At 37.2% G+C, this 15,101-nt stretch overlaps 1 protein-coding gene across 2 annotated transcripts in view; it reads left to right on the forward strand.

Annotated features, from left to right (window-relative positions):
- The window catches only part of LOC126185629 (dosage compensation regulator), a 220,825-nt gene that overhangs the window by 160,060 nt on the left and 45,664 nt on the right, over positions 1-15,101 (forward strand). For both annotated transcript variants that reach the window (XM_049928144.1, XM_049928143.1), the window contains 5 exons: positions 7,969-8,063; positions 8,982-9,194; positions 9,287-9,461; positions 11,577-11,753; positions 13,370-13,560. In XM_049928144.1, the coding sequence (XP_049784101.1) occupies positions 7,969-8,063; positions 8,982-9,194; positions 9,287-9,461; positions 11,577-11,753; positions 13,370-13,560 (851 nt within the window). The remainder of the gene's footprint in view (positions 1-7,968; positions 8,064-8,981; positions 9,195-9,286; positions 9,462-11,576; positions 11,754-13,369; positions 13,561-15,101) is intronic.

Raw genomic sequence — 15,101 nt, forward strand, 5'->3', positions numbered from 1 at the left:
ATTTCAGCTTTACGCGTGTCATCCTCTGTTTCAATACCTTCATCATCCCGGAGTGTCTGGATATGCTGTTTCGATCCACATACTGATTTAACGTAAGACCAGAACTTCCTAGGATTTTCTGTCAAGTCAGTACATCGAATTTTACTTTTGAATTCACTGAACGCTTCACGCATAGCCCTCCTTACGCTAACTTTGACATCGTTTAGCTTCTGTTTGTCTGAGAGGTTTTGGCTGCGTTTAAACTTGCAGTAAAGCTCTCTTTGCTTTCGCAGTAGTTTCCTAACTTTGTTGTTGTACCACGGTGGGTTTTTCCCGTCCCTCACAGTTTTACTCGGCACGTACCTGTCTAAAACGCATTTTACGATTGCCTTGAACTTTTTCCATAAACACTCAACATTGTCAGTGTCGGAACAGAAATGTTCGTTTTGATCTGTTAGGTAGTCTGAAATCTGCCTTCTATTACTCTTGCTAAACAGATAAACCTTCCTCCCTTTTTTTATATTCCTATTTACTTCCATATTCAGGGATGCTGCAACGGCCTTATGATCACTGATTCCCTGTTCTGCGCTTACAGAGTCGAAAAGTTTGGGTCTGTCGCCTGATATAATGTCAATTTTAGCAGATGACACGCGCTCGGCCGATCGCGTTCTCAAGTTTATTAGTGCCAGTGAAATGACGTCAGTCATTTGAAGTTTTTTTTTGGGGGGGGGGGGGGGGGGGGACAACCAACCCCTTTCTGTAGTGGATTTTAAGCCTTCCTTCTGCTTTTAGTTTCTCCAATTTTTTGAGTTTCGTTCCCATTGCTGCTGGTTTCCATTTTCGGTTTTTACTGTTTCCTAAGTCACTGACTGGGCGCTAATGACCATAGCAGTTTTGCGCCCTAATAAAAAATATATATATATATATATCTGAGCTGTCATCTACGCACCCACCTGCAGTTTGTTTTCCTATCTCCTGCTCTCCCTCCCTCTACCAATCTCACTCTGATTCACCTGCTGAATGCTCCAACTGTGAATCCAGCCAGCACCATATAGGGGCATAGGAATATGGATGTCTGCATGCGTGTGTATGTACTTTAGTGCAAGAAAGGATTCCTTCCAGAAGATACCAAGTTTTTTTTGTTAGCTTTTCTATGACTCAACGCTTCTGCTTTTTGGTGACTGGTTCAGCTGCCATCTTTGCTCCTGCATTCCTAGCTGGCAAATGGCGCCCCACTCTCCCTCCAACCCACTAGTTACCCACCTCAAAAACCCTTCTTCCTGCCTCCAACTGCTCTCCCCCTGCACCCACCCCACCCCCAGCGCACCTGCCGAACTGCAATTCTGGTGCTGGGAGTTCAGCTGGCACCTTGTGTGTGTGTGTGTGTGTGGGGGGGGGGGTCTCCTTTGCTTGTAAATAATTGAAAAGGGTAGTGATTGTGTCATAACCGACCTGGTGCTGTCGTTATGTTGTCACATGTCTAGAGGTCCTTAAACCGATATTATGTGACACGTCCTTCACTCTCATAACCTTCCTGGCTTCAGTCTCCATTAACCACCTTTCCTTCCTCCCAACAGTTTCTCCTTCCTCTGCTGTCTCCCCGTCCTACTTCACATCTGCACATCACCTTCATCATGCACCACTCCCCACCTGTTGTGACATCCATAAATCACATACTTAACTGTTGCAGTGTCCACCATACCTCATGCATTCCTAGCTAGCTAATAGGCTACCTCCGTCCAACCCACTAGCTGCCCACCCCAAACCCTTCTATCTGCCACCCACCACTCTCCCCCTGTACACACCCAACACCTTCCACCCCAGTTCACCTGCCGAAGTTCAATCCTGGCACTGAGAGTCCAGCTGCCACCACATAAGGGAACAAGTGTGTGTGTGTGTGTGTGTGTGTGTGTGTGTGTGTGTTGATTCTGTCATAACTGACCTGATGCTGTCATTATGTTGTCACATATCTGAAGGTACTTAAAGCCAGTATTAGACAACGACCTATCGTATACAATTCGACACCAGCACCCCAAGGGTAAGTACTCGAAACCACAGACTAGTTTACATTGGTCACATAAATGAGTGTGAAGGTCGATATTTTTGTAAAACCAGCGCCCCAAGAATACGTACTCGGAACCACAGACTAGTTAGTTTACATTGGTTATGTCATTGGGTGTGAAAGTTGATTTTTTTGTAAAACTGCTATTTACTCACATTGAAACTTCTAAGAGGTTTATCATCTTACTTATTAAGCAGTTATTGTTGTTTTGTGCAGTTATAATGAAACTACGTTATGATTGTACAGAATTATTGACTGATGTATTTATTTTATGTCATACTGGTACAAGCAAATTAGTATCGAATTTTACATTGCACAGTGTTTTAGACATGGATGTAATTATTTATGCTGCATTTGTCATGACAGTGTCTGCCTTAGTTGTTAGGAGAACGGAAGAGTGACGACGTAATGCCAGGAAGGAATTGGATGACCCTGGCTGAAAAAAAGGGACAAAGGCAGGGACGTATACATACCATTAATGAAGGAGATCCACAGAAAAATAGGAAGTTCGTCAGAATGATTGCGCCTTGCCGATCATATATGATGGGTTGTGACTGTGATGACACAGTAATGAGGGAAACTGTTTCACAGTAGTGTGACTTCAAAGATGGCAAATTGATTTTACAGTCCTCACTGGTCGCGGCCGACACAGCTGCCCTGGCTCTTGCAGCTATTCTGTCAATGCTATATAAAACAAAAGATGCAGTCAAATCAAGCACATGCAGTACTTTCACCAATTGAGCTGATACATACACATAATGAAAGTAAAATTGTGCACACAAATACATGAAACATACAGGCTCAGTATAAAACATTTGTAGACATACTTTATAGTGGAACAGAGTATCTAAAGGATCTGATTTAAGATTAAACATCTTTCCTTGCTGTAAATCTCAATAAGCATGTTTGTACTTTCTTCGTTTTATTCTATTTCTAAGATAAGTACCTATCATCAGATGGACAGCTTTTCTCACGGGCAATGCAAAAAACGAGAATTTTTTTTTTTGCCGTGTTTATAAAAATTTACAGAAAAAATGTAGATTATATCTGTCAATAGCCAAAAGTGTCTTCAAGACTTGCCTGCTGAGTATAAGTAAAAACAATAACAAACAGAAAGCCTGCACGAAATACTGCTTTCTGGGCATGCACTCGTACACCTCTTCTACTGGTCATGCGCAGATCCACGACAGAATAGAATGGCTTCTGTTTCTCGCCAATGGATAAACAGTCTGCTGAAATGGCAAATTTTCCAGTTCAATCATTCTGCCACCAGGTACCAGAAAATCTACAAATGATTTGTACATAATGGGTGTGTCATGTAATACCAGCTTAACCCCCTATCTGACTTCAGAAATATTCTAAGTGGTGGTATTATTATTATTATTTCTATTTTTCTCAGACCTTAGGTCTGATTAAAAATGGAAAGTGACGCGGACCTTCATCAAGCGTGACTTCCTTTTAAATATACGGTATATGTTACATTGTATTTAGGAACTTTCGGGTTATTGAACACGTATCAATAATTACGGATTTCTGTAGTTGTATATATACGTTTGGATGTACCTGTATTGCGTTGATGTACTGGTGGATATTGTGTAGTATGACTCCTGTAGTTGATAGTATAATCGGTATAATGTCAACTTTATCCTGATGCCACATGTCCTTGGCTTCCTCAGCCAGTTGAATGTATTTTTCAATTTTTTCTCCTGTTTTCTTCTGTATATTTGTTGTATTGGGTATGGATATTTTGATTAGTTGTGTTAATTTCATCTTTTTATTGGTGAGTATGATGTCAGGTTTGTTATGTGGTGGTGTTTTCTCTGTTATAATGGTTCTGTTCCAGTATAATTTGTATTCATCATTCTCCAGTACATTTTGTGGTGCATACTTGTATATGGGAACATGTTGTTTTATTAGTTTATGTTTTATGGCAAGTTGTTAATGTATTATTTTTGCTACATAGTCATGTCTTCTGGGGTATTCTGTATTTGCTAGTATTGTACATCCACTTGTGATGTGATCTACTGTGTCTATTTGTTGTTTGCAAAGTCTGCATTTATCTGATATGGTATTGGTATCTTTAATAATATGCTTGCTGTAATATCTGTTGTTTATTGTTTGATCCTGTATTGCAATCATGAATCCTTCCGTCTCACTGTATATATTGCCTTTTCTTAGCCATGTGTTGGATGCGTCTTGATCGATGTGTGGCTGTGTTAGATGATACGGGTGCTTGCCATGTAGTGTTTTCTTTTTCCAATTTTCTTCATATCTGTTGATGTTATGTGATCTAAAGGGTTGTAGAAGTGGTTATGAAATTGCAATGGTGTAGCTGATGTATTTATATGAGTGATTGCTTTGTGTATTTTGCTAGTTTCTGCTCGTTCTATAAAGAATTTTCTTAAATTGTCTACCTGTCCATAATGTAGGTTTTTTATGTCAATGAATCCCCTTCCTCCTTCCTTTCTGCTTAATGTGAATCTTTCTGTTGCTGAATGTATGTGATGTATTCTATATTTGTGGCATTGTGAATGTGTAAGTGTATTGAGTGCTTCTAGGTCTGTTACTCCATTTAACTACTCCAAATGAGTAGGTCAGTATTGGTATAGCATAAGTATTTATAGCCTTTGGCTTGTTTCTTGATGTCAATTCTGTTTTCAGTATTTTTGTTAGTCTTTGTCTATATTTTTCTTTTAGTTCTTCTTTAATATTTGTATTATCTTTTCCTATTTTTTGTCTGTATCCTAGATATTTATAGGCATCTGTTTTTTCCATTGCTTCTATGGAGTCACTGTGGTTATTCAATATGTAATCTTCTTGTTTAGTGTGTTTTCCCTTGACTATGCTAATTTTCTTACATTTGTCTGTTCCAAAAGCCATATTTATATCATTGCTGAATACTTCTGTTATCTTTAGTAATTGGTTGAGTTGTTGATTTGTTGCTGCCAGTAGTTTTAGATCCATGTATAGCAAATGTGTGATTTTGTGTTGGTATGTTCCAGTAATATTGTATCCATAATTTGTATTATTTAGCATGTTGGATAGTGGGTTCAGAGCAAGGCAGAACCAGAAAGGACTTAATGAGTCTCCTTGGTATATTCCACGCGTAATCTGTATTGGCTGTGATGTGATATAATTTGAATTTGTTTGTATATTAAGAGTGGTTTTCCAATTTTTCATTATTATGTTTAGGAACTGTATCAATTTAGGATCTACTTTGTATATTTCCAATATTTGTAGTAACCATGAGTGGGGTACACTATCAAAAGCTTTTTGGTAATCAATGTATGCGTAGTGTAGTGACCTTTGTTTAGTTTTAGCTTGATGTGTCACCTCTGCATCTATATCAGTTGCTCTTTACATCCTTGTGCTCCTTTGCAACAGCCTTCTTGTTCTTCATTTATAATTTTGTTCTGTGTTGTATGTGTTATTAATTTCTGTGTAATGACTGAAGTTAATATTTTGTATATTGTTGGTAGGCATGTTATAGTGCGATATTTAGCCGGGTTTGCTGTGTCTGCTTGATCTTGTAGGTTTCAGATAAGTTATTCCATGTGTAAGTGTATCAGGGAATGTGTATGGGTCTGCAGTGTAACTGTTAAATAATTTAGTTAGATGTGAATGTGTTGAGGTGAACTTCTTTAGCCAGAAATTTGCTATTTTATCATTTCCAGGGGCTTTCCAATTGTGCATAGAATTAATTGCTCGGGTGACTTCATGTTGCAAAATTATCACTTCAGGCATTTGTGGTATCATCTTGTATGAGTCTGTTTCTGCTTGTATCCACCATGCATGTGTGTTATGTTGTACTGGGTATGACCATATGTTGCTCCAGAAGTGTTCCGTGTCTGTTATGTTTGGTGGATTGTCTATTTTAATGTGTGTGTTATCTATTGTTTGGTAAAATCTCTTTTGGTTTGTGTTGAATGTTTGGTTTTGTTTCCTTCTATTTTCACTTTTTTTGTATCTTCTAAGTCGTTTGGCCAATACTTGTAATTTCTGCTTCTTTTCATCTAATTGCTCTATTGCTTCTTGTTGTGAGATTTTACCTAACCTTTTTCGTTTTTTGTCTGATATTTCATTTCTTATAAATTGTGTTAGCTGTCCGATGTCTTTTCTCAGTTTTTCTATTCTGATCTGTAGCCTGTGTTGCCATGCTGGTTTTGTGGGTTTCTTCTGTGTGTTGGTTGGTTCTGATCTCTGCCTAGTGTGTATATTTAGTGTGGTGAGTGCTCCTATATAAACCAGTAGTTGTAACTCTTCCATAGTTGTGTTTTCATTTATTTTGTTGTGTATGATTGTGTTGATAGTTTTTATTGTTGTTTCGACTTGTGGGTTATTTGGCGGTCTATGCAAGAATGGTCTAATGTCTGTATTTGTGTCTTTGTATTCTATATATGTCAGCTGAAATTTCTCTTCTATATCTAACATGTGTGTCACTTCGTGTTCTATTTGTGCTTGTTCTGGTGGCTGTCTTAAGATTTCGTTTTCCTCTGATTGTTTAATTGATGCGTGTTGGTCTTTGTTTGTTTGCTGTGGGATGTTTGAGTCCTTTACTTGGATGTTTGAGTCCATTACTGTATTTTCTTCTTCTTCTAACTGCACATTATTTTGTTCCAGTATTTGTTGTACTCGTTGTTTGATGTTTTCTAATTCTGACTGGGGTATCCTGTTATTTTTGATTATTACACGGATCTGATCAGCTAGTCGTTGTTCTGTTAAAAAATTTTAATTCTGGTTATCTGGTAATAAATGTTGTGTATACTTGTGATCTGTATTCAGTTGTGTTGGTTCCTAGGTTTGTTGCTTGGTAATAACAAGACATGAGATGTCGATTAACTTCATCTGACCATCTCATCCTCTGTCTTTGTTTTCCTTCTAGGGTGGTTGCAGGAAGCATATCCTGCAAAACACCTCTATTTGGATTTAAATCATTTTCCAGTTGGCTAGCAGTGTTGTTACCATTGTGGGCGGGCATAGGGTTCAAGCGTCGTCCCCGACCATGACGGCGCTTGTCAGAGGCTTCTTTAGTTCTGTCCTGAACAAAGTAATCACACTAAAAGGGGGGTTAGCCCTATTAGTGGTTTGTTCTTTTCATCGCCTTTTACGACTGGCAGAACATACCGGAGGCCTATTCTTTTCCTGGGCCTCCACGGGGTTTATAATTATTCTTATTATTAGTTCATATATAATACTGTAAGAAAAGCAACTATATTCACAAATTTCTGTGTGTTTTATTTTCTTTTCATGTATTCATTGTTAAGAGATTTTTACTGTGTGGTATTTCCTGAAGTAAGGTGTTATCCAAATAGGAACGTTGGAGGCTTCACAAAAATTCTGTGTTTCTCTCCTTGTACATTTCTTGTCAAATTGTCTTGCGTTTGAACAAGTATTTCATTGTTCCATCAAGTAAGATATTTTCTCCATTGACAATGGTTTTTGGGAAATGACATACCGATAGCTAAATGTGTTGCAGATTTTGTTGTAGCTGCACGTAGGAGAACAGTAAGTACAATCAAGCTAATTACTTGCATCAGAGAACAGCCCAGAAATGTTTCTTCAACAATTATGCACTTTAAATACCAGCATATTTTCCAACAGTATGATGAAGGCAGTAATGGTACAGTCAAACATAAGTATGTCGAGTTGATGAGAAACACTAGCTCAGAAAATTGCACGAAAATTGATGTGAACAAAATCTATACGCCCAAAATGGAAGTTAGGTAAACTGCAGATGAAAAAATGGCCGACAGATTGCGAAACACAGAAAGATAGATCTGTGCACTAGTTAACCAGGGATATAAGGGGCTTAATCCTTTTGTATATGAGATATGTATCCTTCACAGCAAGGCTGACCCTGTTGTGACATGCTACATATAATATTTTGTTGGAATGTTGCATTAATGTCATAATATTTTGTTTTCCAGGCGGCTCTGCATATTCAATAATACCATTGCACTCACAGCTGCCAAGAGAAGACCAGCGCCGTGTATTTGAGCCTGTTCCAGATGGTGTTACAAAGGTAAGAAAAACATTTTCTGTGCCTAATTTTTGGGGAGCTTAGAGAGAGGTGTGGGGGCTGCAGCAGATAGAGTGGGTTTTACAATTAGTGTTTAACAGATCAGTTCATTGTGAGTGAAAGTGGCTAAATAACTAAAGAAGCTTTTTAGGAAAAGCATAAATGGCTACTCACCGTAAAGATGACAAGTTGGTTTGCAGACAGGCACAATGAAGAGGCTGTTACAGATTGAGCTTTTGGTCAAAGCCTCCTTCAGAAAGGAAACACACATACACGCATGTGCGCGCGCCCACATACGCACATGCACACACAAGCAAGCAAGAACACTTCATGTGTCTGGCCAGAAGCCGGCCGAGATAGCAGTCGTGTGTGTTTGCGTGGGTGCGTGCGCTCGTGTGTTCGCGCGAGACCGCAATCGCGTGCTAGAGCGTGCGCGTGTTCTTCCCATAATGTTGTTGATATCCCAACCTGAACTTTTCATTGTTTTAAGTTGCTCATTAACAGTTAAATTGGCTGAGAAATTTTAATCAAGAACAACAAAAGACATAGCGAAATTAAAAACTAGTGCAATAACAGACAGTAACAAATGTGTGAAACTTAAGTCCCCATCAAGTGGCTTAATTTTGATGCAACATACCTGTGCAACCTTGTGGACTTCCTTCCTAACCTAGTCCAAGGGTGGAATTACGTGGTATTAAATGAAGCTTGTTATGATTTCTCTAGGATGACTAATTATTTGTCCAGTGAGGTTAATAATGTGAAAAGATACACCCTGAAGAGGATACAGAAAGAACAGTTCATTGATAAAGCTCATCATGACTATACTCATACTGTAAAGTGTGTGTAAATATTTATATCAACTATACAGGTGCCATCAAGTCACACACACAGTAAATAATGTGTTCTTTTTTCTGTCTGCAGATAATTCTTTCAACAAATATAGCAGAGACGTCAATCACCATTAATGATGTCGTATTTGTGATTGACAGTGGCAAAGCAAAAATGAAGTTATTTACGTCACATAATAATATGACTAACTATGCAACTGTTTGGGCTTCGAAAACTAATTTGGAGCAACGAAAGGGAAGAGCTGGTCGTGTTCGACCTGGCTTCTGCTTCCATTTATTGAGCAAGGTAATTACTAAATTTTTCTACAGAATTTAGTCTCATTCACTAATTGTCAATATTTTTGTTATTAATTCAGTTTCTCTTTTAAAATGATAAAGGCTCGCTTTGAAAAATTGGATGAGCATATGACACCAGAAATGTTCCGTACTCCTTTACATGAGTTGGCACTGTCAATAAAACTACTACGTTTGGGAGCAATAGCACAGTTTCTTAGCAAGGCAATTCAGCCTCCACCTATTGATGCTGTAATTGAAGCTGAAGTCTTGCTTAGAGGTTGGTAATAAATATTATAAAGATAGTATAGGAAAAATATGTTCAGAATCTTTTGATAACTGTCTATGATGTAGTTCCACAAGGCTACGAACTTCTCACTGTAAGTGCAGAGATGATCTTGTTTCTTTAACTAATAAGTGAAATGTTCACCCTTTCATGTTTTGTCATTGTTCACACTGTTTTGTGAAGTCTTTTCCATATTATCCCCTGGAGAAAAATCTGAGGAATACTGACAAAAGCGTATCCTCTGATGAGCATCAAAATTGTGAAAACTTCCAGTTGTGAATTATAAGAATTGTATTACTACCACCATTGTAGCTAGTATGAGGGGTAATCATAAATCTTAAATGATGACCTCAAAAGAAAATAAACATACATAATTAAGTTTTTGTTTGCAAGTACATGCCTGCAGTCATGGTAACATTGAAATTTCCATGCCACAGTACCATAGCACACTTTTACAGGGGCAGAAACAAAATGGCACTACCCATTGATAAAGCAGATTATCGTATGATAGTTCATTTTTGGCAGCAGCAGAAATGTTGTAGTCATGTTATTAAGGCCAATCTGTTTGGGTAAAGGCATGATTTGAATTGACCTAACTCAGTTACAACGTTTTTGCTACTCCTGAAAACTAATTGCTCCACAATACAGCACTATATTGGTAGGTTGTGCAGTTTTATTTTGGTTCCTTGAGTGGCATGCTTGGTATTGCAGCATGTAGGATTCATTGTGCAGCAGGACTACAAAAAGTTAACTTGAAACAAACTAAAAATTCATTGTGTAACTTCAGTTGTTCATGTGATAATTAAAACATTAGAGAATATAAACTTCTTTGCCAAGATAACTAATAATAATGTTTATTCTTGATAACCGGTTTCGGTAATCAGTGTTACCATCTTCAGATCTGGATAGTGTTTATACGGTGTGACTACATACAAAGCAATTGTAATACACAGTATTAGATACAGTATGAAAGAAAACAGCAGAATAACCTATACCTATCTCATGAATTGGCAGGTATGTAACAGATAAGAAGGCTGATGCACTGGCATGTCAAAATTAAAACAACTATACACACAGTTATTAATCACATACAACTATATTGTGTCACTTACAACAGAGTACACCATTGCAGCCAGGGTGTTGTTGGACTGGCAAGCGGTTATCAGTGAAGGATAGGCATTGACAAGCGGACTGACAGGTGTCGCTAGTGTAACATGTATTCCTTACTTAAAATCATTTACGTGATTAGCTTACAATGTGCTAGCTAGGATAAAAATAAATCTAAAAACACGTTTACAAAATTATTGCCAATTTATAATTAAAACAGGCTAAAACTCCTGTAGCACTAGTTTTACAATGCCCCTATGTAGAAGCTGAATTTGTTTGGTACAGTTACCACAAACTGATATACAATAGGTTACTTAAACACAAGATTTAAGCGTTTACAAAAACGACAGACAGAAGTACAAAGCCATTAAAATATTTAAATTTTACATATCTTAAAAATTTAAATGTAAAATTCAATCTGTTGCAGTGTATGCTATGGTTACATTCAAAGTAACAGGAGTGTACTCAAATAGCAACGTAGGAAAAATAAAAATACGAAGTTTTAAAAAATTATAGAGAGCAGTTATCAGCACGGCTTACTCACTTCTTTTGGGTATCCATCCATGCTGTAGAAAAACATGAATGAAAACCACATGAACCAAAAAAGTAATGATAACAGCAATAGTGGTAACACACTGATTTCAGCCACTGTAATTACATTATTATGTGAATGCTATTAATTTGGAAAAGGTTTAAAGGCATGTTTAAAAAATATGTATATTGTCAAATATTTATTATTTGCAGAAGCTAAAAGATTATTCTTATTGCACTTATCAAGTAATGTATCTATAAAGAGGCTGGATTAATATTTCATGCAGTTACCACAACTGATATCCAATTGATTGCTCCTCGAGATGAGTAAATGAAATGATAATTAACACTTTGACTACTTTCGTAGCCAGTGTAGTTTTCACTATACTATTAAGTAAAAATATGCTGTAGCAAGTCCCTTATTTCCTCACAGTATGCTCATCTTAAAAAGAGGCCATATTTTTGTTCCAGAAATGAAGTGCTTAGATAAAAATGATGAACTTACTCCATTGGGCCGAATACTGGCTAAGTTGCCTATTGAGCCAAGACTTGGTAAGATGATGATACTGGGGAATATGTTTTTCTGTGGTGATGCACTAGCAACCATGGCTGCCAACAGCTCGACCTTCCCAGAAGTGTTTGTTACTGGTGAGCCCTAATTATTTTTATTTATTTATTTATTTATTTTTAGTGTTAACTGATGTTACATGTTGATGTGTTGTTTAAGGTAACCTTAAAGTTTCATTATAACTTACATTCTCATCTAATATTCACTAGAACTTCATCTATCTTATTCAGAAGATTTAATATACAAATCCTTGTTCAGTTATACTAATGTAGATATATTACAGTTTCCTCAAATCAGTGAAAAATTCCAGAATTACTTCTCCATTACAGACCTGCCAATTATCTGTTCGTCCAGTTGAGCTGTTTCTGTCAACTGTGATGTTGAGAGTCTAAGATTTTGTCTTTAATGCTTTCTCTTGTAATACTTGGTCTACGCTTATTCAATTGCATGGTGCTGCGTATAAAGTTCATTGGGAAGCTGAATGAGCAGTGGCTCTACTCGGCTTTAGTTAAATCTTAATTACAGCACTGTTACAAAGAAAAAAACATTGTGCATGTAAGAGAGTGAGGTCTTCGATTTCATTATGCTAGTTTTAGGAATGGTGGAGAGCTGTATAAAATGTGGAGTTTCAATGGGGAGCACTTTGCCACCTATTATTGCCAATCTCTTTATGGAAGATTTCAAAGACTGTGCACTGGAGTCACTGCCATTGAAACCTGTGTGTTTTTTGACATCATGGAAGTGAGAATTTAAACAGACTTTTGGAAAATTTGAATTGAGTCCACCCAAACATTCACTTCATGATGCAGGTGGGAAAGAATGGCTGCCTTGCCTTCCTTGTAGTGTTGATCAGGAGGAAGGTTGACAGGCCATTTATAAGAATCCATCTCACACTGATTTGTATCTTCTGGCCGATAATTGTCACCATCAAGCTCAGCATGACAAGATAACTATTATCATGATTTCTACCAGAAAGTGGTTTTCATTGTTTCTTGTGAAATTTAGTCTGTAGTTTGGGATTTACTATTCAGTGTAAATGTCTTATCACAATTAATTAAAATTTAAGAGGGAATAGGTTTACATATGTGACAAGTCATATTAGCTTGTGGATGTTCAGTTAGCATCACTGTGACAATAAGTCCACAAGAATATAAGACAAGAATGAAAATATGTATATCCCGTATAGTAATAAACTTGGCTTTACACTTGTTTCAAAGAAACTGCAAAATTTATTCAGGAAGTAATAAGGTGACCTCCGTCTGTATAGATGTTCGGTTGAGCAAGAAGTTAGTTCAGTCTGCACAGTTGAAAGAAAACTATTAAACAGAGTTTTAGAAAGAAGTGGATGAGGATGCCAAACTCCATGGAATTTTAGGGACTAGTTCAATGAGTAACAACCTTTATGAAGTGTGTGCTTCTGTTTTGTTGACTTTTGTGCCTCATAAGTAATTAAATAACTCTAAAAATGTGATGAAATTACATGTTTCTTGTATACAGTAATAATTTAGAAAGGAGATGCAACAAGTACTTTCTAATGCTAGTATTTTTTAATGAAATGTTTCTGTTCATGGTAGTTGGTAGAGAAAGTATGAGTTATCATGTATTACAGATAAATTTTGTATGCTGTAAAAGTATTGAATAATGTGCAGTTTCTTTTTACTGGCAGCCTCTCAGATTAATGGTCTTATACTTTCAGGCATGGACAACCGCCGTTTGACATACCAACAAAAAGCATTTGCTGGTGGTAGGCATTCAGATCATATTGCTATGCTCAATGCATTCCAAGCATGGGAAGATGTACGCATGAATGGTGAACAAGCTGAAATCGCTTTTTGTGAGCACAAGTTGTTGTCAATGCCCACATTACGTGTAACGTGGGAGGCAAAGGTGAGTCTCTCTCTCTCTCTCTCTCTCTCTCTCTCTCTCTCTCTCTCTCTCTCTCTCTCACACACACACACACACACACACACACGCACACACACACACACACACACACACCATCAGCAAATTGAAAGCCATCTATGAGACCAATAGTTGTGTATCAACTGGTGGCATGACAAATTCTGAGCTGTGTGTAAGACAGAGAATGTGGACAGTGGTTGCACACGTGTGTGTGTGTGTGTGTGTGTGTGTGTGTGTGTGTGTTTGTTGTTGTTGTTGAAGGCTTTAATTGTGAGAGTCTTTGTTGTCCTCTCTGTGACTTAGCATCTCTGTTATATGGTGAGTAGAAACTTTCCTTCTTGTAATATTGTTATTTTCATCTTAGATTTTCCATTGTTTGACTTTATTCAGTTAATTCATTTATATAGTTTTTTTATTTTTCTTTCTTTGTCATGTAATTATAATCATCATATTAACTTTCCATTTGCTCTCATTTTTCTATCATTCTTTTTCCACATGGAATTTTTGTTCATGTGATTTTAATTATTTTTATGTATTAATGTTGATTTAATTTTATTTGTTTCATCATCTTGTATTTTCATCCATGTAATTGCTTTATTTATTTCTATTTCTCGTATTGCTTGAATTTCATTTTGCTTATAATCCATTCTTTTGGTTGAGTATTCATCTGCATTATTTTGTCCTTAGTGCAATAGGAATTTGTTTTAAGTGTTTGTATGATGATTACCATCCAAAAAAATGTACATATTGTAACTAAAAATAAATTTTGGCACCATTGCTTTGTCAGTATAGATAGGTTATTTGATCTTTGTGTTTTTGGCTGATAGATCAGCATTATTAAGTGTTTAAATATTATGATAGGTAAGTAAAAATAATGAAATTCACATGCACAAAACTTCCAAGTGGAAAATAATTCCAGGAATAAAAATGAGGGCAGGTGAAAAAGTTAATATGAAGATTTAAAATGATGTGCCAGTCAATAGAAATAATTTAAACCAATTAACTGAATAGAAATAAGGATCATTGTCATTTCGATTAAAGTTTAAAACAAAAAAAATTAAAAGCACTTGATGAAATTCAAACCCACATATTCTGCATGCAAGGACTGTACTTTTTATATCTTCAAATTTAACACATATTTCGGACAACAACACATATAAGTCACTGAGTAAGTTGACCTGTGTACAAGTCGGCATTCGATTAAACACTGAGTCTCAGTCTAGCGGCCGCTTAGGTGGCGCAGCTGCTGCGTGGCTGGCAGACAGCGCCGCACGTAGAGGACGTGCGTAATTGCGCGGCGGCACTTTGAGTAATCGGCGAGTCACAACACTTTTCCCCCCTTTGAAATTGTTGCACTGGTCTTGATGGAGGTGTCCTGGAGATGGCTAACGTCCATAGGCGTTGTTTGACTCGCTGTAAAGTCTCGAGGAGGAGGCTTCCCGTACGGACGGAAGTGTCCCCGATGATAACTGGTTGAGATGACAGGAGACGTAGGGGTTGAATCTGCTGGGGCCCCCTGCCCCAAT

This window comes from Schistocerca cancellata, chromosome 1 (assembly GCF_023864275.1).
Source record: "Schistocerca cancellata isolate TAMUIC-IGC-003103 chromosome 1, iqSchCanc2.1, whole genome shotgun sequence".
Taxonomy (NCBI): Eukaryota; Metazoa; Arthropoda; class Insecta; order Orthoptera; family Acrididae; genus Schistocerca; species Schistocerca cancellata.